This window comes from Coffea eugenioides, chromosome 1, assembly GCF_003713205.1.
Source record: "Coffea eugenioides isolate CCC68of chromosome 1, Ceug_1.0, whole genome shotgun sequence".
NCBI classification, from domain to species: Eukaryota; Viridiplantae; Streptophyta; class Magnoliopsida; order Gentianales; family Rubiaceae; genus Coffea; species Coffea eugenioides.
In genome coordinates, this window is record NC_040035.1 from 48,075,235 (window position 1) to 48,098,622 (window position 23,388).

The following is a 23,388-nucleotide window of genomic DNA, read 5'->3' on the forward strand; positions in this document are numbered from 1 at the left end:
TGCGCCTCATGAGCTGTTGGCAGGAAAAATGCTGAATGCGGTAAGTTGCCAACAAAAGGTCGAACAAAGTTTCCTCGTTTTCAAGTTTGTATAACAGCCGTGAAAGCTGGAAAAAAACAGAAAAATGTCATTTCAAACCTGATCGAGCTTTTAGTCAAAATTACGGCAGGTGAATGGGGCTCCTGCCTTCTGTTTCTTGCTAGCATTCATCACGAAAAGCTCTTATTTTTTTGGGGGGGTTGGTCTCCGCTGAGAGTTGAAGAGAGGGGTAAAATGGAAGCAAAACGTGCATTATCCGAAGGGAATAACACCCCAAAAAAAAAACATTTAATCAGAATTTTTTTTTTTTTTGAGGGACATTTAATCAGAAGTTCAGATAAAACAGTTTCTTGGGTCGATGGCATCTCCAATCGCGATTAAATCCGTAAAACATGGTATCCGTACCGACAAACGGTCTGCGTGAAGATAAACTAAAACCTCCACAATGAATGCAGGTATATGATACACGTAACACGTACAGATGGTTGTAGCTTAAGTGAATTTGCATTCAACTTTTGAGATGAGTAAGCAAGGATGGTCATCTTTCTTTTCTTTTCTTTTCTTTTCTTTTTCCAGTCTTCGGGACTTCAAATTACCAATAAAGGAAATATTTAAAAGAGGAGCAACTCTTCAATTTGTTCATCTTAGATCACGTCAGACCGACGCAAACCCTTCAAAGTTTTAGGGTATCCAAATCAATATCATCGTTGTTAATATATTAGCAGTACATTATAATACCACACATCATCGTATCCTTTTGTTTTATGCAGCATGATGAATAAAAGGTTCTCATTATTTTTAGAGAAAATTCTGAAGAGAAAATGTAGTCAGGAGGGGTTCAACCCCCTGACTTGCGCGCCCAGGGAGAAACTAATCTCCCCTCTAGAGTAGTGGCCAACTTAGATAGTTCAATTGAGTAACGGTTCTCATCTTGAAATATAGCTGTTGGGACTAATAAATCCCTCCTCTGGTGGCCAACCGAGTTAGCTCAGTTAGGTAAAAGTTCTCATCTTCAATTATAGCTGTCTTATTTGTCATACCGGTGACAAAATGGAAAGAAAAGTCGTACTTATTAATTACATGTATATAAAATACATAATTGTTATTAGATTCATGTTTCTTATATGGATGAATGATAATTATGTAAAATTTAATTTATATATATATATTATGGATCAATGGTAATAAGCTGTACAGTGTATATAAGATTTATTTGTTGATATTTTGGTGCAAAAAATGGAGGTAAAAGAGCCCCATCTATTCGTCCCCAAAAAAAAAAAAAATCAAACATTTGGTACCGGAAAAAGATAGAGATAGAGAAAGAAAGGGATTGCATAACTAAAGGGGAAAAAATCTTTTAAAAAGAAAAGGAAAAATAAAAAAAAACGATAAGAGCGTGTCCGTCACACCTCAGAAGGCACGTATACGATGCAAGGAGTGGTGTAATTTAAGTCGAAAAAGGCAAGGTCGTACGAGAATCTGGCACTCTCTATGGTCAATCAGATGGGACTTTCGATTTGACTTGTAAGAGGTCCCACGTTTTGGAGTCAGTCCAACCATGCAATTCCCCTCACGTGCAAGCCTGTCACTGATGTCGGCTACAGTGAATCATATGGCTACCCGCCAAAAAAAGGAATGACCCACTTTACTTTCGGACCGGTCCAGATGACCCAGTCCAAGCTCCAGAAAGAATAAACTCCCAAAATTTACCCGGCTTACCCCACATGGACTATCTTTACGTGGCAGCGTTTCATTGCTGCAGGCCTATGGACTCTTTGGTGAGCGTGGACCGTACAGGAGCATTGTCTCGTCCACATCGAAAGCCCAACTCCACTCTCCATTTACCAAACCAACAGTCAAAAATTTAAGAAAAACCTCAGATTCGTGGGTCCCCATTTTCTCCACTTTGTGACGATGCCATTGGCCCGTCGTCTGTCCCGCCTCTTTTTTAACAACGAGGGACCGGAGTCGAAATACAGTGACGAATTTCCAAAAATTAAAAAGTTTTGGGCTCAAACTTTTAATTAGTACAAATGTTCGGTTTACTTTAATTAGTGGATTAATTAGTTAACTCTATAAAATCAATCCTTTGTACACTATCATCATTTTCATTTAAATTTAAATTTAAAATCTAAATTTTACTCATGTATCATACATCTAACCATAATAATGTTTATATATTATCAATATATATAAAATTAATTCAACTTCATATGTTGTACTTGTTTTATAAATGAATAAAATCATTAAAAAGGGCATTCAATCACTAAGTAGCGTTTTCTTCCTCAAACATCCCATTTAGTTTCTTGGACAAACCAAGCCAAATGACAATCATGTACAATACGCAAACGTGAACTAAGTGAGTTTATCACTACTAGGGATAGATGTGGGGTGGGGTTTGGTTGGGTAGTTAAGTCCCTGGTTGGCTCCAAGAGTTGCCGGCTTTTGGAGTTCAATATGGGATTAGGTTTAATTAATTCAACGAAAAGTCTTGAAAAAAAAAAAAAAAAACTAGCAGGGATAGATGTACTAAATCCTTGTGAAATTTATCCTCATCTACACTTTATCTTACCAACTCAGTTAAATAGAATAGGCACTTTGCTTCCCTCCTTGACTCATTGAAACGAAAGTGCCATTGCTATATTATTTTGTTTTTCTCCTTATTTATTCATTTTTTTTTGTTTTCCACCACTTTATTTTCCTTTCCTTTATCTTTTTCCTTTTTTTTCGCCTCTCTCATGTCATATTTTCCTTCGCTTTCCTATTAACATTATTAATTGTATCCTGATTATAAAATGATTAACTTTTTATACACCGACGGTGTAATGATTTTTTTTTTTTCACACCAACAGTTTTGAATGTATGACACATATATATGATTTGAATTTTTGAGAGTTGTTGGAAGTTTTCTGTTGAAATTAAAATTGTAATATATATATATTTTTTGAAACGTGATGTATGTGAGTGTAGCGACGAATATTAAATGTATAAACAATAACATTTTGCAAAAACTTTATAAAAAAAAATAGTTTTCCACAAAGATTGCCAAACATTGACAGGGTTGTGAACTTGTGATCCTTCAAAACACAGGAGGACTACGGATGCACCAGAGCTTTTTTTTTTTTTTTTTTTTTTGGGGTGGGGAGTCCGAGTGTCAATTGTTCATGTTGGATTCGACTTTTCAAATCAGTTTGAAAAATCATAATAAAGGCAACAATTGGGGTTGAGATTCGACAGGGTCTTCCATCCTTTGTGCTGGAGATTAGAATTCTATAATAATCAGACCTTTCGTAAGAGTGCAGAGGACAGATGGCATAGATTGATAGAACGCATGAGAAACTGAGAGTATTTGGGCCTTCACGTGATCCCAGTCAAATAAAAAGTAAAGATTTTCAGATGGATCAAATGCAAATAAGCCTTAGAGTTTGGACCACTGATCATTATGGGTCCAGATTCGTGCATTTTTATATAGCAAAACCGAAAATGATGGGTTAGCAGTACTGGTACGTTGGGTGTACAGGTTGGTAAAAATGACTAAATGGAGTTAAAGCAGGCAGTTGGCAGGAGGCAGGGGCCAGGGTGGGTACTTCAAACTGGGGTGAAGCCACTTGCCATGTAACAGACAATGGTACGAGGACTCTATTATTGCTTGTCTTAAATGGTAAGGCCATGAATGAGGATGGAATGAATTGACTATTGTGGTGGGCCTGGGGCCCTCCTTGCTGTCATGTTGGATCCAAGTCCAAAATTTACTTATACGTCAGAGACGTCCACATTCCAACTCATGACAATTATAGGGGAAAATTTCATAGACCTCCCTTGGAATTTCTGATAGTTACAGTTACCTCCCTTGATATTTGAAAAATCACATTTACCTCCCTTAGTATTATGAAAGGACTATAATAGCCTTGACAACTCTACAAATTCTAAATAAAAAGTGTGATCTGCATTTTGCAAATATTTATCTATCCAACAGCTCTAATCTCATCCCATCTAATACATTATGGGCCTGTTTGGAAGTCTAATTTTTTAGCAAGTTTGAATTATACTAGTTTTTTAACAACTTTTACTACAGGAATCCTAAAAACTTATCAAAAATTTTAACCTACACACTTAAAATATCCAAAACACAAAAAAAAAAAAAAAAAAAAATTCCCTTCTCCTTCTCTTCTTCTTCTTCCTCCCCCACCCCAACCCACCACCACCTTCGTCGCCGGCCACCACCTCCGCCGCCGGTTTCGGCGCCGATCACCTCTTCCAATGCCGGTCTTCTTTTTTTTTTTGCCCTTTTGCCCTCTCCCCCTCTTCCTCCCCTGCCATCCTGCCCTCGGTCTTTTTTTTTCTCTCTGCGTCTGCCCCACTCCTCCCTAGAGCTGTTAATCGAGCCGAGTCGAGCCGAGTATTTGGCTGCCGAGCTCGACTCGAGTTTAATTCGAGCCGAGCTTGACTCGAGCTCGTTAGGAAAACGAGCTTTAAAATGTGTTCGAACTCGGCTCGTTAAGTGTACATGTGGCTCGAGCTCGAGCTCGAGCTCGACTCGTTTATCACAAACGAGTCGAGCTTCACGAGCTCGAGCTCGAGCTCGTGCAAATTAACCTTAATAAAAACCTATAATTTTTAATTTTTATAATTTTGATTTCTAAAATGACAAATATGCCCTTCATTAACGAGCTCTAACGAGCTACTCGAGTATCAAACGAGCCGAGCTTACTCGGCTCGTTAACTAAACGAGCATGTTTCGAGCTCGAGCTCGACTCGTTAACCAAAATTAACGAGCCGAGCTCTAACGAGCTTTCGAGCTACTTGATTGACTTAACAGCTCTACTCCTCCCCCACCATCCTTTCCCTTCTGGCCCATCTGGTCACGAGACCAGATCGCACCGAGGGAGGGTGAGGGTGGCGGGGGAAGGGGAGAAGGAAAATTGCCAAAAAAAAAAAATCATTTTGCTGCTTTATCTGCCCGCAAGAGCAAGGAGAAGAGAGGGAGAGGGAAAATATGAAAAAAAAAGAAAGAAATCAGGCATGGTGAGAAGCGGGAAGGGGAACAGGGGAGGGGGAAGGGGCAGGGGGAAGAGGTGGAGGGAGAGAGGGAAGGAAAGGGATGATGGGCAAAGAAGGGTGGCGGGGGAGAGAGTGGGAGGGGTGGCGGGCAGAGGGTAGTAGCAGGGGAGAGGGGAAGAAAGGGGTGGCGGGGGAGGGAGAGGGAGGGGGGAGAGGAGAAAAGCAAAAAAAAAAAAGTTTGTATGTGTTTGCAGAGGCAGTTTCAGGAGAGGGAACAGGGGAGGGGGAAGGGGGAAGGGAGGAAGGAAAAGAAACAAAGAAACAAAGAAACAAAGAAACAAAGAAACAAAGAAACAAAGAAAAAGAAAGAAAGAAAAAGGAAAAGAAAAAAAAGTTTTTTCATCTTACAAAAGTTTTTCTACAACTTCTACAGTGATCTACAGTAAAATTTTATACAAAGATCTAAAAAACTCACATTCCAAACAGGCTCTATGTTTAATTCCTAGGTCATTTAAATGGAATTCTTACCTAATTTTATAAATAACCTAGGAGTACGGATGCATTTGTTAAAAACAGTTTACTTAGCAAAGCGAAGAAAAAAGAAAGTCCAAACATTAAAACAAATGATGTTTTGAAATGTGGCCTAAATTTCGCTGCAAAGAACTACCTTAAAATTGTTAGCTTAGCAAGTGGTGTTGATATTTGATTTCTTCTGTCATTTAATTTGTTTTGTTGCAAAACAAAAACAAATCAAATAAGGGCAATACAGGATATTCATTAGACTTTTTGTGCTTGCATCACTATTCATTATCAAAACACATTTTTAGGGGAGGTTTCTATAATTTTTCAAAACCCTAAGAGAGGTGGCTGCAATCGTTACAAATCACAGGGGAGGTTTCTGAAATTATCCGCAATGATGCATATAGCCGTCGTCGTCGTTGGTCAATCGTCCCACTTCCAAGCTTTTATGTACCTCGCTGCCCCGAATTGAATGATGAATACACACAAACACGGGGCATTCCGCATTCAGTCGGCCCCTAAAGTCCAAATTCCAAAAGCTTGCAAAGTTGCTTTGTCCCTTTGGACCAAACCAAAGCACTTTTTTCTTCTTCTTCTTCTTCTTTTTTTTTTTTTTTTTTTGTTGGTTAAAAAAAATTTAAACAGAAACTTGGCAGCGAACGTGATGAGGTTCAGGAGGAACTACCAGGATGTGGAAGAGGAGGAATGAAACCAGGACCACCCTCCCTCCCGACCGATGAGTGCCCTTTTCTGTTGCTTTCTTTCGTTACTGACACTCACATAATGGTAATGGTACTGTTCTGAGTTGTCACAATAATCTGGCTCTTCCAAAGCCGGCCCGCCCCCGCGTTCACCTCCGCAGGGCTTTCTGTCAAATGCTCAAAGGCTAGCCCTTCAATATCATAACGAACGTACTTTTACCAGATGAAGAAAAAAACAAAACAAAAGCAAAAAATAAATACGCATTAGTACATTACAAGCGCACGCACACCGCGGCTTACTCAGTCAGACTTCAGACTGATGATGATGGCTTTTAATTATGACACAGCGGCCGCTGCCACCACCACCACCGACCAAGGAGGAGGTCCTTTCGTGACGATTACTGATTGGTTCTTGAGAAAGGGTACGTAGTGTTAAGTAAGAACAGATTACAGCAGCAATTTCCGGGTTCCAACTTCCAATTGGTCAGGCAGCCGTATAACTTCGTTTGCATGTGTTGATGTTTGTATAATGCGCTAATGTTGCGGTAGTATTTGTCTTTAGAAGTAAGCTTCCCACCATTCTCTTAATAAAATACGTCCCTCCATCTTCGTCACCATTATCGTAATTCTTTGGAAGACATATTATAATCTCTCAATTCATTTCCCCGAGAACATCATCAGATGGTTCCCCGGTCGTTGGCTCTATTTCCTCCTGCATCATCGCTTGTTATAAACTTACTCCATCGATTTGACTGATGCAAACAATCTAAAGTCCCGAATTCTGCACCTTATTGGCTGCAGTTAGCACTTAAACGTCTACAATGTTACTGAACCTTAAACCTAGGTAAGTATGAATTCGTGACGCCCAAGACAATGCATTGGGATTAGCTGTAGCCATCTTTCCAAAAAATACAAAAAAAAATAAAAATAAAATGCTAAACCAAAACTATCCTTTCAATTGTTCAAATGAAAATTATCTGTTTAGCAAAGAAATTTGAGCCAGCATTTTGTCTTTCTTTTCCTGGAAAATAAATTTCTGTTCCTTTCAGTTGTTCAATGTCACTGATTTATAGCTCTTTCCTGAAACGGATAAAAAGCTTCTCACCAAAAATTTATTTACACGAAGACCAAATAAGAAGGTGATTTAAAGTAAACGAACATCCCCCGAACAATTTGGTTGCTTCCGTTTCATGTCATCCCATCTCTGCAGTGAACTCACTCCAGAATCTCCCTTTGGCAAGTTGCTTTTCTGGACATGTCAAGCAAGCATGCTCAACGGACTATAGAAAAGAGTTCCTTCTCACTTCCCACCAGATGCAAACCGCTCATCAGATAAACCTCAAGACTTCTTCCAAGCACCACACGCTGCATTTCTTTATCACGTTGCCAACCTCAAACAAAGATATGGCAAGCTACCTCTATAACATTTTAAATCAGGTATACAGATTTGCTCCATAAATCCGACCATTGGGACCACTGTTCTGCATACGTCCATTCCCACTCAATCCTCATCATCACTAAGAACAATAACTTCATTTTGAACGGTTTGAGATTTGTCAAATTTTCCTTTCTTAGAAGTTATGTTGCCAAAGTTTGGGTCTATACATTCCAGAGTATCTTGCCTGCTACCGCTACCAGCAGAAATTCTCTGTAAATCATATTTCTCCTCTTCCTCCTTTCTACATACCTGTCCAGTCACTAGTTCTTTTGGCCCCAGAAGTTGAGATAAAGTGCTGGTTGCTGCAGATTTTACAGAAGCAGACACTTCGCCACGGTTCCTCAACTCCCTCAAGTCATCAGAACTCACCCGTAAATCAAGTTTCTTTTTACCCCAATGATAAATGGCGTCCAACCTCCCTTCCAAAGCTTGAACCAGGAGATTTAACTCAGAGATCTCATATCTATAGAGGAGATATCTGGCAGTCCAATGACAAGGACAGAGGTTCTTTGCATGTAGCAGACATGCGTATCTGCCTGGTGAACATGAACACCCTATGGCAGAAAAATGTAGATCATAGAGGCATGTGCTACAATCCCTTTTGTCGCTATCAAAGTCATCCTCCATTTTTTGCAACTGTAAACCCCTGCAAAGATATTCTCTCCTGATGGCCTCCTGTTTGACCCGTAACTGTTCAAGTACCACAAACTTTTCAGCAAACTTTAGTAAAAAAAACTAGTGGAAGCAAATGATTTCTCAAAAAAGAAAAAACAAAAATAAAAAAGAAATGGCTAGCTGGTCTATCAAACAATAAACAAATGTTACTTCAATAAAGCAAGACGCCGGAAGCAAAATAATATAACAAGATAATAATTTCACCCCGACTAAAACTACCAGATCAGCAAGAAGCCTAATAGCTATCTGCATATGGGAAAGACCTCGACCCAACAATAACCATAAGAAAACAAATCTACTACATGTCATAGATTTTTTGAGATTTTTTGAGACAAAGCAGAAGTAATAAAAGCAAAACTTTTCATCTTACAACAGTCTGAAAGTGTGACTTGGAAGCAATCACGCAAAAGGAGAATATAAGTAGCAATTGGTACCCATGCCACCTATTTCTTGGAGTGAGAAGTTGGGGAATATCATCAGGTTATGATGATTATTTCAGTACAAGTAAAAATATGCCAGTGGGCACATATTATTGGTTAGAGAGTAAAAGGAAAATGTGCTGGTTAAACATCTAACAAATGAACATACTAATGGGATGTAAGAAACAATCTAAAAGTGCTTCTAGTTTTTGGAAACAAATTGCATAATGTACAGGGATGAAAATTTGCCTTGCTATCGTTCTAATATTTTTTTCCAAAAGTAACTGACAAAGACAAGAAAATTTATAGAAATAATGACTATAGCATGTCACAAAAGATAAATAAAGCCAAGATAGGAAGGCAGCATGACAAATGTACCAAAAAAAAAAAAACACTAACACCAAACACTACATCATAAACGTAGTAATTTGAAGTACCGTAGGGGCTAACCTTGAGTGCTTTTGTTAGGATCCCATCCTTACCACAAACACTTGCATTCTTTTTAAGCAGTTCACATTTCCACTTTTCCCTCACTGCATCCATGGCAGCACCAAGAAGCAGTTTATCATGAGAAATCAATGTCTTTCTACCTTGCTCACAATACATTTCTACAACATGCTGACCATAAGGCAACCAGTCAAAAGGAGCGAAATTAACAGTCTCAGAACAATTGAAACCACAGTCAAATTGTGAATGGTATGCTGCAGGGAACGTAACAACAAACTCCCCCGGATATTGGACGCAGCGATAGACAGGAATGCCCTCTGCGGTTAAGGTAGAAGGAGAAAGTTGAGAGATCTGAAAACAGTGAGAAATGGTGACCAATCGAACAATGCACAAGACCTTTGTCTATTTTAACTCAAAAGCTGTGGTTTCTAAGCTCAAGAAATAGTTCGACTAATAAAATATGGACAATCATAATTTCCTCAAACCATAGCAGTTATTCTCAATACTAGCACATTCAAAGCAAGATGGTTTTTGAAGGATGTCAAATAATAGACCAGTGGCTCAAACAACCGATCAATTTTAAAGATTGTCAGTCTAAATGTTAGATCTTCCTTGTCAACAGTTAACAAATGTAACACCATCATTATCCAGATATGAAGTGAAAGAACATTTTTTAACATTGTCATCCTAAATGTTAAATCTTCCTTGTCAATGGATGACAAATATTCTGGATACTAGTGTTTAAGGCACACCCTAATGTATGTGCAGTTAACTAAACATATACTTATCAAAATTATCTCTTTGTAAAGTTTTTCTATTGGTCAGGTCCCTTTAAAATTTAGATAATTGTATGAAAAGATGATGGAAGATAGAAATTGAGGGCAATATGTAGGATTTGGTGTGAGGAAGTTATAGTCAGTGGGCTACTGGCTGATTATGGGGGTAATTTTTTTTTTGGAGAATGAGTTAGGACAAATTTGTCATTATAATTAAGGGTACATTAGGAATTTCAAAAAGTGACATTGTGTTTACACCACACAGTGACCCCCCCCCCCTTTCTATATTGTAAGATATTCCCCATATGAAGTGAAAACATCTGATCTCGCTATCTCCCAATGTTCCCTCCTTCCCACCTTGAATGCTACAAGGTGAAACTTATATTTTTATAGCAATTCAGGATGCTCTCTCTCTCTCACTACACAATAATTAAAAAGTAAAGCTTACATTCTTATACAGCAATTCAGGATGCTCAAGACAATGCGGGAGGTGCTTCTTGACAACTCTCTCAAACCTGTAGCAATATCCTCCTGGGATGACGTACCATATTTTAGGGGAACCGAAATGAATGTAACTAAGGGAATACATATGATGCTCTTCAGCTTTCTGTTTCACAGAATACAAAAAAGAGAAATGAGAAGATATTAGTGAAGCTCCAAGAAACAGAAAATACAATTCATCACAATCCAATGAAGTATGATGGAAATAAATGTACCAGAAAGGATCTTACTATGGGAATATAAAGTTACGAGTCAAAAAGCAAAGGAAAAGAAAAACACCCAAAAAACAGCCCCTAACCTGAAAACAGAAAAAGCAAAAGTGTATTCAACTCTAAAAGGTTTTGGATCATACCCAACAAACAGAGGAAAAGCACATCCCTGTGGAAAGATGAGGCAGTAAAGCTGCAGAAGCTTGACGATTTTCATAACCAAGGAGTGAACCAGGAAGCTTGAAAATATTATTCAAGTTCCAACATGAGTCGCGATATTCAGGATAATTTGGTAATCCCATTGAATTAGAATGTACTGGAAACCCACTTCCAAATCCTCCGGTTTCAACGTTGGCACAGCAAAGAACCTAAAGTGCCAAATGAGCATACAGATACTACCAAGTAGAAGGATAAACTTAAAAGGTTCATTCAAGCAGACAGCTTTGCCGTGTAGAGCATACCTCAATTTCTTCAATTGGATTTTCAATTATCCTCCAATATTCTCCCTCTACACTTTCAACTGATGGCTCCCATCCATCTTCATGCGCGGTCAAGTTAGCATCTGAATTTATAGCATTTTCCCTTTTACAGAAGTACTGCCTCTTAAAATCATCAGCATACCGATTGAAAGCTTCTAGAGTCAACTCAGGCCCCAATTTGGATATGAAGCTCTCAGCCTGAGATTGAGCTTCATTAGCATCTGTAGAGATTTCATTCAAAGATCCATCTCCAGAACTCCTCATCCAAACTCTCCTCCTCTTAATTTTTGCCTCCTTGTGACTTCTATCCAGATTTCTCTTTATACCTTGATCTTGAAGGTCATTAACCAGTTGAATATGGGTCTTGAATTTAGAAGTCTCCCATATATTCCTTTCTTTGAGAAGGCATGGTGGTTTCCAGGAAGGAGGAGGAACAATTCGGCATATTCCAAACTGCTCTGCTTTTTGACGTATTCTTGCAACATATTCAAGTGACTCCTTGAATTCCTGCAAAAAATTCAAAGCTCACAAAGTCACCACATCCTGAACAATGTAAAATAGAAGCAGAACAGGTAGGCAGAAAAGAATGATATTACCTCTTCACTAGGTTGGAATACTGGTGCCTCTTCAAGTACAGGCCTATGAGATTCTTCAGGATGCCACCGAGCAATAACCTTTCCAAAATTTCAGACGTACATGAGCATCAAAGCAACTAAGGCAATCCAGCTTAAGTCCCAATACTTTGCAATGTCTAAACTTAAAAAAACTCATGATTAACAGTTCCCCAAATTGAAATTCAAATAATTGACTATGATAAACCTTCTGGCAATTAGGACAACTTGAACATCCTCGGACCACTCCTTTAGGCAGGCAAGCTCTCAAGGGAAAATTCTGCATTCCCATAGTAGCTATCAGATTTACATTACTGAAACTCATACAGAATAAGCAATATATGCAGAGAAAACCCTAAAAAGTCAGCTATGTATTAAAATATGCAACAATGAAGTGAAGCAGAACTAGTCAAATTCACACAAAAAGGAAAGCTCCATACATTTCTCCCGTGTTGACATAAAAAGACACTAACAGTGTAAAGTCATCAAACAATGATGCTTAGACTTTAATCTTTATCAGCACAGCACTATAAAGAGTACCATACCAGCACAAAGACACAACTCATAACTAAATCCAGTAGCACCAAGAAGATGGAAAACTCCACCTAGTGTGACATGCCAAAAGTAATCTCTTAATCTAGTTAGCTCTGCCAAACCACCAAGTATATCTTACCACTTAAGCCACTAACTAATGTCTCTTCCTTTAAATTGCTCGCATTCTCTTTCCATGTAGACAAGCAGGACTATGTGGCACACACCAAATTACTTAGTAAAACATAAGTCATATTTGCACTAGTTAATAACTCCTAATAGTTCCTCAATGACCAAACAATATTGCTGAGTACATAATGGTTGAAATCCATGTTAGGTATAATACTTTAGGGGGGGAAATATTGCCATCATTGTTCTCCTCATCCTTCCAAGCTCCTCATACCATCAATGGAAAAAGACCTCTCCAAAGTTTTCCCTTACCCTTCTTGTATGTTCTTGTCTTCCAGCAATCATCAGAACCAGAATTAACAAAGCCGAAATAAAAAAAAAAACTCTAACTAAAGACAAAGGAAAAACTCATAATTTTTCTCTTCAACAACACATCACAACATCTGTATCTATAAGCATAAGCCATGCAAAAATGAGCATGTATAATGACAGACCTGAAGTTCAAACTTACCTAAATGCTACCCTTAATTATCAGCCTACATGCAACACAGTTCAGCAATAGGTTCAAAATTCTTATAAATTGTCAACTGGAAATTGGAAAAACATGATAAAAGAAGAGCAATGACCATTTCAAGTTCAGAATCAGATTCATTTGACTTGTAATCAAATTGATTATAAAGAATCCATGGTCTATGACTGAGATTACTCTTGAACATTGCAATATTGTCCATGGTGGGGGTAAAGCCCACTGGGCTTAGCTCTGTTTGAAACGCATCCCCAACTGCCATCGAAGAACATGCCACTTCATTACTTGATAAATTCTTCAGTGTGAAGGACGACAGCGACACAAAACCAGGTGGAACTGAGAGCTTCTCAACCTTGTCATTAATCATGGATCTAGTGTCTTCTGTCATTTCTCATAGATCTGGTGTCTGCTGTTTCTATCCTCACTGTAATAAGAGAATATATCAAATATGAAAAATTCTAGTCTTAAATAATTTCTAAAAAACAAGCACAAAATTGGCAGGGCAATAGTTATTGGATCATGCTCGTTCTTTATAAAACTTATTGTGCTTTTGAGAAATAGTCTTAATTCCATTAAGTTGTTGACCAGTCAATATCTCTTATATTACATCACCATTTATGTCTAGGAGACAAGAAGGAAGAAAGGAGGAGGAAAGAACGACAAATGATAAACCATGCAGAGAGAATGTACAAAATGAAGATTGGAAATTTGAAATATTTAATCAACAATCTTCTAATATCTACTATCTTACAACGAAAGAATTGACAAAAAAAATAGACTTGTCACAAAACCTCGCATATCAAAGATTGATAACTGGTAACTTCTTACCATACTTCATATAATCCTCTTTTGTTTAAAAATGTATCTTCACATTATAACAAATGTCAAATTAATTAAATACTTCATATTTAATCAACAGTCTTCACATTATAAGAAATGTCAAAACATCCAGAAAAAGTGCCGACTAGTAAGATTTCTAATTGATATACAATGTTCCGATTGTACTGTTGGATTAATAACCATCCTATGGTACAAGCTTAGAAAGAGAATGACAAGATAATAGATGTTATCTGAACCTGGTGTGCAACACATTCGAAGTTGGCCCTAAGTAACTTATAATTTTATTCACTGAACAATACAGATGAATTCAGAGAAAAGTCCAATTTCTCTTTCTTATATAATAAGATGAACTCAGAGAAAGATCTAACTGTTCATAGCTTTTAACACAGATAACATGCCTCACATAAATCTCTGCTTGCAGTTACAATCATCACATCCATGGATACTATTACATGATGATTTCCAAATGTTTTTCTATAGTCTCTGACAATTTAAGAATTGCAAACCATTCCTCTTACATCTCAGCTTTGCAGAAAAACTCAGAATGCTATTCAATTGCCAACACAACTTATATAAGATGAGATGCCGCCAAGGACATCATAATGTCAGAAACGTTTCCCTTCTCAGCAAAGTTGGAGCAACACCAGCTTAAAGAAGTGATGATGATGCATCGACATGTGGATCTTGCACTAGCAAAGAGAAATGTTGTCACCCAAGTAACTCTGTAACTCCTCAGAATGGAGCATTCTACCCTGGCCTTTAGGCCCAAGAAGAATGCATAGTATCAGAATAAGGCAAGGTTGATGTTTCATACAAGTTTTTTTTATTTTTTTTATTTAAATGTCTCGAGAACTGATCAGGTGTTCATAGTGCTCCCAACCTTAGAGTTTATGCCAGCTTTATAAAATGAAGGAGATCGTCGTTTGAGTTCATAAGAAGACAACCTTTAATTCCAAGACATATATATCAGGTCTCCCTAAGAATGTAGAAAATACTGAAATCATAAATAAACAAGAACTGCAGGCTGATCGAGCTATATCAACACAGTCATGGAGTTTTAATACATAAGTTCGTTAAACCACATCATGCTATACACAATCTTATCTTTGATTGGCTGTATGCTGATCAATGTATATAAACACTGTTTAGTATCTATCCACTATGTATGCAACTTAGCATGTCTTAGTTACTAATGACTTAATATTTTCAACTGCTCTGGTTCTGTATGCCATCAAGAAACAACTTAAAAAAAAAAAAGCAACCGGCCCACCCGCGGAGGAGGTGGGGCAGGGGAAAAGGGATTGCTTGTCTGCACTGAGCATCAATGAATTACAATAGAAAATACTAGTTAAGATCAGCCACAGAATATGAACCGTAGTGGGAAGGGCAAGAAGCAGAAGTCTGAACAGGTAATAAATTAATTAGTTAACAACAAAAAGAAAGGAGGAGGAACAAAAAGTAGCAAAAAATGCAGACGATTTAAAACATAAATTATCAATTATTCCTAAATTGTACCTCAAATCAGAGCCCAGAAGATGGTTGTGGACAATACCAAAATGGGTCTTGTCCCAAATACGAGAGAGAGTAGAACAAGCCAAAAAAATAAAAGAAAAAGCATGCATATATTTCTTGCAAAATTTATTGAACCATAACTATATGAAAGGGATAAGGGGTCAAAAATCAGAACAAGTTGACAGCAACTAAGCAGCAGTAATAAACATATAGGATTAAGGATACCGTTTAAGAGGTACTACCGGCAAGAATTAACTGTGGTTACAGCGTCAATTCTTGGACCGAGTTAGAAAGTCAGTTGAAATCCAAAGCCAAACGCTTCGTTGTTGTACCCAGATTGAAAACCCTTAGTCCCAGCCATGCGTACTACCACTCGCAGCGAGGACCCTTCTTGATCCTTCCTTGTTTTACTTTCGATTGACGGAAAAAAATTAAATAAATAAGATGAATGATGGAATGAACTAAGAAGTGTGCTCTTGCACTGTTGTTTATGGCGGTTGAGCTTTATTTATTCATTCAGAATCAGAAAGGAAATTGTTAGCGGCATATCCCGCGTCAGCGCCTCTTCTTCGATTTTTTTTTTTTGGGAAACGTTCTTGAATGTTTCTGGTCATATAAAACTTCTTTGCTTCAATTTAGTTATAACTTATCACCCTTTTTTTTTTACTCTTTTTTACTTGAATTCTGCTAACAAAGAAAAAAATAACTATTATGACTGCATAGTAGGAAAAAAAAAAAGAAAGGAAGAAAGCATTTACATCTAATTTGGTATGTTTGATAACATAAAAAAGTGTTAAATCTGAAATTTTTCAGACATTCAGATGTTTTGAGTGTTTGATAAATGAAAAACCATTTGCTGAACTTGTTAAGTAATGCTGAACTTGAGTGAATTTTTTTCAACACAAGAATCCTAACTGAATGCTTAATTCTGATAGGAATCAATAGAATTATTTCAATTACCTTATTTTATCTACTAAATCTACCATTATTTATTAATTATGTTCAAAATTTTTATCTAATTAAACAATATAATATTCTGTATCTAATGATTTTCTATTTCTTTTTTCTCCCTTTTGAATGATTTTCACATCTTCTCCATACTCCTCATATAATATATTTCATCTTTTATATTAATTTGATTTAAAAATAAATATTGTCATTTTCATACCTAGCATTTTTAGCTAATTAAATTATAGGTTCTATTTCTTTTTTGGATGAAAAGATATAACGGCAAATTTGTTAAATTTAACTTATTAAGCATTCTGTTATAAATGTTTATCAAACAGTATAAATAGATTTAACATTAAAATTTAGACATTCATATATTTCTTTTCAATACTTAAAATTCAGTAAATTAATTGTTTCAGTATTCAGATTTCAGAATTCAGATTCAGTTTTATCAAACAGAAGTAACAAACAATGAAATGCCAATTTTTCCTTATTTCTGTTTTTTTCTTTCTTTTTCTTGAGAACCAAAAAATATGGCGGCAAGCAGGGAAATGTAGTCGGGTCCCCCGCAGCTACGAGCTAACTTTATCCGTTGAAATCGTACGCCTCAAAGCCGACTCTTTGTGGAAAGTGTACATACATGTTCTCAATCACCCAAAAGCGGGTTCTTGATCGCCAGAGGAAAAGGTTTTCTTTCTTCTTCAAATTCTTCTTTTCTTCCCCCTCTGAAAAAAGTGTTCGTTCAATATGATTCACCTTCTTGAGGAAAATAAAAAGGAAAGGAGAAAGTTCATTCATCATATTGTATACTATCAAATTGGAAATGTCTTATGCAATTTAAAGATTTCAAATAAAAAAGTGGATTAGCACATTTTACCTTTTAACTAATCATGCATAAAACAAACACTTCTAGATTATATTAAAAATTATCTACTTAACACAAAAATTCATTTATGTGGCACATGAGGATAATTTGGTAATCTTCTTGTTAAAATTAGCTCTTAAAAGTTTTTTTTTTTTAGAGAATACATACCTATGTATTCATTAAAATAGTTTTTATACGTAGTAGTAATAATTAGGATACATATGAAGTGATCTCCATCCAAATATTTGTACCGCCGGTCTGACCATCGACGACCTTCCCCTCCCTCGGCTTTCCGTCTAGTTTCATATTTAGTCCCAATCCCACCTCTGGGAACATCCGCACAAAATTGCGGAAGCAGGTTTCAAAGAATCAGTGGCGGCAAATGGCAATAAATAATAAAAAGCTTGACAGCGCATCCCATCCCTTTTCATATATCATGTCATGCTGCAAAATGGAATCGTTTCAACCTTTTCCAGTAAATGAAATGAAACGAGCTAGGATTTAATTAATACGTATGTAAAAACAGACAAAGTGAATAATGAACACAAACAGAGTAATATATATTCTTGAATTTACAGAGTGTACGTAGTAAATATTTACTTACCTGACTTGTCCATCACAATTCACATACCTGCAATCTAGAATACTACTACTACTACTACTACAAATTTTAGCACTAACTTTGACGCAATTGCATAAACCTATATACAGATATCACTAGCTACGTGCATGCATTTCAAATTCTGTAGAATCAATCTTGTGAAGAATCAAACTCATGGACTGAATAATCCATTAACACATCTTTTTTCTTTTTTTTTTTTAAATTTTTTTTTTGTTTATCCGCCTCCTAAGATAATCGTGCACTCTTAAATGAAAACCAGGCTGCTGTCGTCGTCAAAGTGCATTTCCTCAAGACCTGAAGGGACTCCGCCATCTCTCAAATTTGCTTCTCCAAAGTTCATGTTAAAGAGAAATCCATACTCATCCAGCTCCGACTTGGAATGCACCATCTGATCATTCCGCGACGGAGTTACACATAATTCCTGAGATGACGACTGGAGATAATTGCGACCCAACACAGCGGACATCATGTTTGGAAGAGCAGCAGTGCTGCTGGAGTTCTGGCTTTGATGGGGTGGACTTTGGGAGAACGAAGAATTCTGGTTATAGCCTCCCGTCGTACAATGATCAATATTGGGAGGAGATGCAGCGAAAGTGGGAGAAATATCACCCCCTCCGCCACAGCCACCACCACCAGCCGTCGCATCATACACGTCATTATCGACGCTTTCGACTTTGGCTTTGTGAAATACTCTGCACAGCACCCAATCTTCCTGAAAATATTGGAACTTTAATTTAGGACAAATAGATACTAGTACTACATGTGTATATTGCAAGACAAATAATCTCATATTAATTACCAAGAAAGTCACAACTTTTATATCCAACCCTAGCTGCCTACCTGACCAGTCTCCAGGAATATATTTAAAATCCATCATATTTATTTGATTAAATAACCAACATCCACTTTTGTGTTAAGAAACAATTGACTTGAGCGACACGACAATAATAAGCTATATGCCATTGCCAACCAAACAGACAGGGTAGTAGTAGTGTAGTAGTGTGCATGAATAACCAGTAGAAGTGGTCCGTCGTCCATTCTCGCATCATTGCGTCCTGCAAATAAAAGCAAGCAGCTGTGTTGCTTCAGTAGGATTCCGATTAAGTTTCTTACGTCAATGTTGTCCCCTCTACGCTTTCCATCCTAGAGACTCCCTCAAATCCACTTACAAACAGAAGATCGAGTACTCTTGGATACATAAAAAAATGATGATTAAAATCAAGAAAAGAGATTTTTTTTTTTTTTTTAAAAAGAGAGGGTTTTTGGGCTCATGATCAGAATTACGCGTGTAATCTTGAACAAATATTGGAAGCAAGCATTAATACTAGTAAAATAGTAGTGCTACTGCTAGCTAGTTCTAGTTGTTGGCCTTCGAAAAGCACATGCAACAGCAGAAATTGAAGATACCTTAGGTGGTACGTGAGGGTTCTCCAGGCGAAATTCATGCATGATCCAACCCGTTTTGATCCCGTTTGGAGCTCTATTTCTGTAGAAAACCAGCGTCTTTCTCATCCCTACTATGCTTCTTCTCGTGGGATCCAGCACCGTACGATCTTTACCGGTTGCCTTCCAGTAGCCCGTGGTTGTCGCCCTGTTAGTTCGGAAGCCGGTTGCATACTTGCGATCCCGAAAGCTGAAGAAGTACCACTCGTTTGAGTTCAGCTTTGCCACATCTGAAGACCAGAAAAAATGGTGCGTGTCAATTATCACCAAACAAGCAGCAACTTTTTTGTTTTCAATTTTATTTTGGGCCAAGAAAAGAGCTGAAGGGTGATCACTACGGGATTCTCAATGCATGTGTTTAAGCTAACTTTCGACTTTTTTGACAAACAGCCAATACAATAATAATGGTTGATGATTTTTTTTTTTTTCCTGAACAGATTTGATCGAGGACTTGTTGGCTGGTGCCAAGTCCATGTCAAATTTGTGTCCTTACCTTCATGCCCTTTAGGAAAAAGATTGAGTCACTTTGTAGCAGTGACTCATGAACAAAAGTGTCCATGACTTATAGCTTATATATATGGGAGTCGTCCGTCCCCCAAATACAAAAAAAAATAAATAAAATTGAATCCACGCACGCACTGTTAAAGACACGGCATTAAAAATATATTTTTGGAAATCAGAATCTTCTTACCATGTATGTTATAATCTGCTCCTTTAAATGAAAATTTTTTTTGCTTGGACCACATGCCGTGGCCTTTTTTTCAAAGTGAAGATATGCTTAGAGGGGCTAGTGGCATGACTAATATAGATTGGGGTCACCTATTATTAGTGGGACAAGAGGAATCATATTCCTTCGCCCATGCTAATTGCCATTAACTGGAACAAGAAAAAGAGTGAATGGATAGAACATCGATCATAAAGAAAGTGATCGATAGAGGAAATTAATTCTGAATATTCATTGTATAACCTCACAATTTCCCCCCTTTTTAAAAAAAAAAAAATATAGAGAAAAAGGATGTCTTCATCTTACTAACTAATATGATGCCCGGCCCCCAAAGGTTACTTTCGAGGGACGTGTGAAGTTGATGAGGCGTTTGGACATTGATGCTCCTTGAACTTCTCCGAAGTTGTCCTAGCTAATGTCTAAAGCACTTGCTAATGCAATCTATAACACCGTGTATATATATATATATACATACACACATACATATGTATATGTCAAATGCAGTACCCCCACAAAACAAAAAAAAAGAAACGTCCCAAAATGCCAGTCAGTTGTTGCCTGATCATATGTGTCTGTTTTGGAAGTATGTAATAGATGGCAAAATATGAACTCTCAGGAATCAAAACTCCCAATACCCTCCACCTTCCTTCTCATTCACTCCATCTTGCACATGAATTTCCCAGTATTTATACATCACAACTTTATTTCTTTTCTCGAGTACGTAACACGAATTTCCTGGCACTAACTTCTCTGACATGCCAACAGATACATCCCCAATCCACTATGAGAAGGTTTTTATTTTCCTGTGCTCTTTCTTGCTCTCAGGAGAAATGGAACAAGCCTAAGACAAACCGCGAGCACAAACTGATCAATTAACAAAGTATGAACCATTGAGAGCAAGGCTTTAGGTTGCCTTTAGAGCTAAAACAATTACTAAAATGGACACCATATATATGTCAAACGCCTCCGGCCACGCCATCGAATCATGATATAAATTCTTTGTCGATCAGGATATATATCGATTGATTAACAAAACTGGCAATTTTGTTCCCCTCTCTGTCTCTCACTCATTGTTTAGATTTATGCTACTACTGTTATCTTGTTTGTTTTCTGAAACAGCTGCGGTGACACGTGTGCTTGTTTCATACAACCAAAACCGGCTTTTCCGACTCCTCAAAACAACAAAACACAGAGAATCTGATGCCACCTAAATTATTTCTGTCCGTCGTCACAATTACTAGCATATTTTTCATAAGGCCAAAAACGAGGAAGGGAAAACAAATACTACTACTAGGGGAAAAAAAAAAAAAAAAATTTCATAGCCGTAACGCGCCACAGCCCAAACACACACACACATACTCAGACACACACAGAAGGTTGATGTCTTGAAGAAGAAGACCTACCAGGAAGCTGCCATGGCTCACAAGTATGGAGGTCAATTTCCACTAGGGTATCTCTGGAAACCTCTCCATTTGCAATTTTTTTGTAGAGATAGTGGCATACCAATTCTTCGTCGCTAGGGTAAAATCTGAAACCTGGAGGCAAAGTTGCTCCAATGTCTCTTAGACCCATTTTCCTCTTCGATTATCTTTTGGAGGGAAGGAAAAAGGTTAAGGATGGGATGGTGTGTATCTATGGTGATAAACCTTATGATATTGAAACTCCTTTAAAAAACAACAAAAAAAAAAAGAAAGAAGAAGAGACGAAAAGAAGAACCCTTTTCGCTGTTCGAGTGTGTATTAATGGAGAAGAAAGTTGGTGGTATGAAAATAGGCTTTGAATTCTTTGTTTGGGAGTGCATTATAAGGAGGGAGAAAGCGGGTGTATTTATATGTATATATATATAGAGAGAAGGGAGGGGGGGGTGGGGACTGGGGTGCTGACAAGGGACCTTGGCCAATTGGGAATTTCTTTACATTATTCTGGCAGTTTATGCTTGCGCAGTTAGTTATTGCTATTGTAGGAACTTTCAAGAAAAACCAAAGTCACAAGTAATCTCTTATTTGCCGGCTTAGGGGGGTGGGGAGAAATCTTAATGCAATAAAGAAGGAAAATCCAAATGATATATTTGGAGAGAGAAGCTCCAAACCGCTCCTTTTTACTACTATATATAAAAATTTAATTGTAATTTAAAGAAAAAAAAAAAGGATTTAATTCGTCAATCTTATGACCTTCCCTCTGGGGAATGAATACAAAAGCATCGAGACAAAAAATGTTTGTGCTCCTCCAATGCATGTGGCCTTATTAGTTCTCAAGCTCTTTCTTCAAGCCTTGATTGGACTAACACTTTTCGATTCAGCATCTATACATGGAAGATATCTCCAATTTACGCTATTGATTGGCCATAGCATTCAAAGGCTATATATATATATAGTACGCATAGCTTTAGAACTTTTAATGGAAGAATCCGCATTAAAATTGGTGAGATGAATTTATTTTTGTTTTGGCCTCGAATCTTTGTCATATGAGTTGATTTGGTCCTTAGCTTTTATGATTGGAATATTACATTGGTTTGGGCGGGTTTGGGTTGGGTAAAATGGGTAATGGGTATAAGTGAGTCAACCCATTTATACCCATTTAATTAAATGGGTATAAATGGGTAAGTCAAAAAATGAATTGGGTAATCCAATTACCCATTTATAACCCATTTATTTTAATTTTTTGTAAATTCATTTAAATTCATTTTTGCAAACTAAGTTATCAATTTATACCACTTTTTGTACCTATCATTAGTTTTAAATATTTACTTATAATGTTCAATAAACCTAATTACCAATTTTTTTTCATTTATACTCTATTTCACAAAATTATCTATTATTTAATAATTGAATAATAAGAATATAAAAATTTGAACTAAGTACTATAAAAGTTAATATAAAAATTTAATCCAAAAATTTTGAACCCCTAACATTTTTTCCATATATAAATTTAAAATTTCATTTTAGAAAGATAAAAAAAGAGGCTCAAATTTATCATAAATTGGTAATGCTGAAAAATGAGCAAGTTAACAAACTAAGAGAAAATAAAATAATAAAATAAAACCAACAAATAATAATAATAATGAAACAAAAGTATTTAACATCATGACAAAATGAAAAGTTTGAAAAAAAAATGGGTGGGGGAAAAGAAGAGATTTAGGGAAAGAGAATTCTAAATGGGTTAATTGGGTTTGATGGGTTACCCATTTAATAAATGGGTATTATTGGGTAACCCATTTATACCCATATATAAAAATTTAAGATACCCATACCCATCTATTCATGGGCGGATATGGGTAAATTTAATTAAATGAGTTGATTTGCCATCTCTACAAAAAATTCAATCTACAATAAGTCCTAAAAAGTAAAATCACGAGTTCCTCCCCCAACCAACACCACCCCCCCGTCCAAAAAAAAAAAGAAAAAAAGAAACATTGTGGATAGTGGATACCGAA

General features: G+C 36.9%; 2 protein-coding genes across 2 annotated transcripts; both read right to left on the reverse strand.

Annotated features, from left to right (window-relative positions):
- Positions 1–7,218: 7,218 nt before the first annotated feature.
- Positions 7,219–15,908, reverse strand: LOC113760843 (putative lysine-specific demethylase JMJ16). Its single transcript, XM_027303614.1, has 9 exons — positions 15,596–15,908; positions 13,102–13,425; positions 12,024–12,095; positions 11,801–11,878; positions 11,187–11,711; positions 10,869–11,093; positions 10,464–10,622; positions 9,243–9,590; positions 7,219–8,388 (listed from the first exon to the last, which is right to left on the reverse strand). The coding sequence occupies exons 2-9, from the start codon at positions 13,387–13,389 to the stop codon at positions 7,762–7,764; spliced, it is 2,322 nt and encodes a 773-aa protein (XP_027159415.1). The 5' UTR covers positions 13,390–13,425; positions 15,596–15,908; the 3' UTR covers positions 7,219–7,761.
- A 2,088-nt stretch (positions 15,909–17,996) lies between these two features.
- On the reverse strand, positions 17,997–21,731 carry LOC113748912 (protein CUP-SHAPED COTYLEDON 2-like). Its single transcript, XM_027292511.1, has 3 exons — positions 21,359–21,731; positions 19,196–19,461; positions 17,997–18,500 (listed from the first exon to the last, which is right to left on the reverse strand). Exons 1-3 carry the CDS (start codon positions 21,525–21,527, stop codon positions 18,033–18,035), a joined length of 903 nt encoding a protein of 300 aa, XP_027148312.1. The 5' UTR covers positions 21,528–21,731; the 3' UTR covers positions 17,997–18,032.
- Between the last annotated feature and the right edge of the window lie 1,657 nt (positions 21,732–23,388).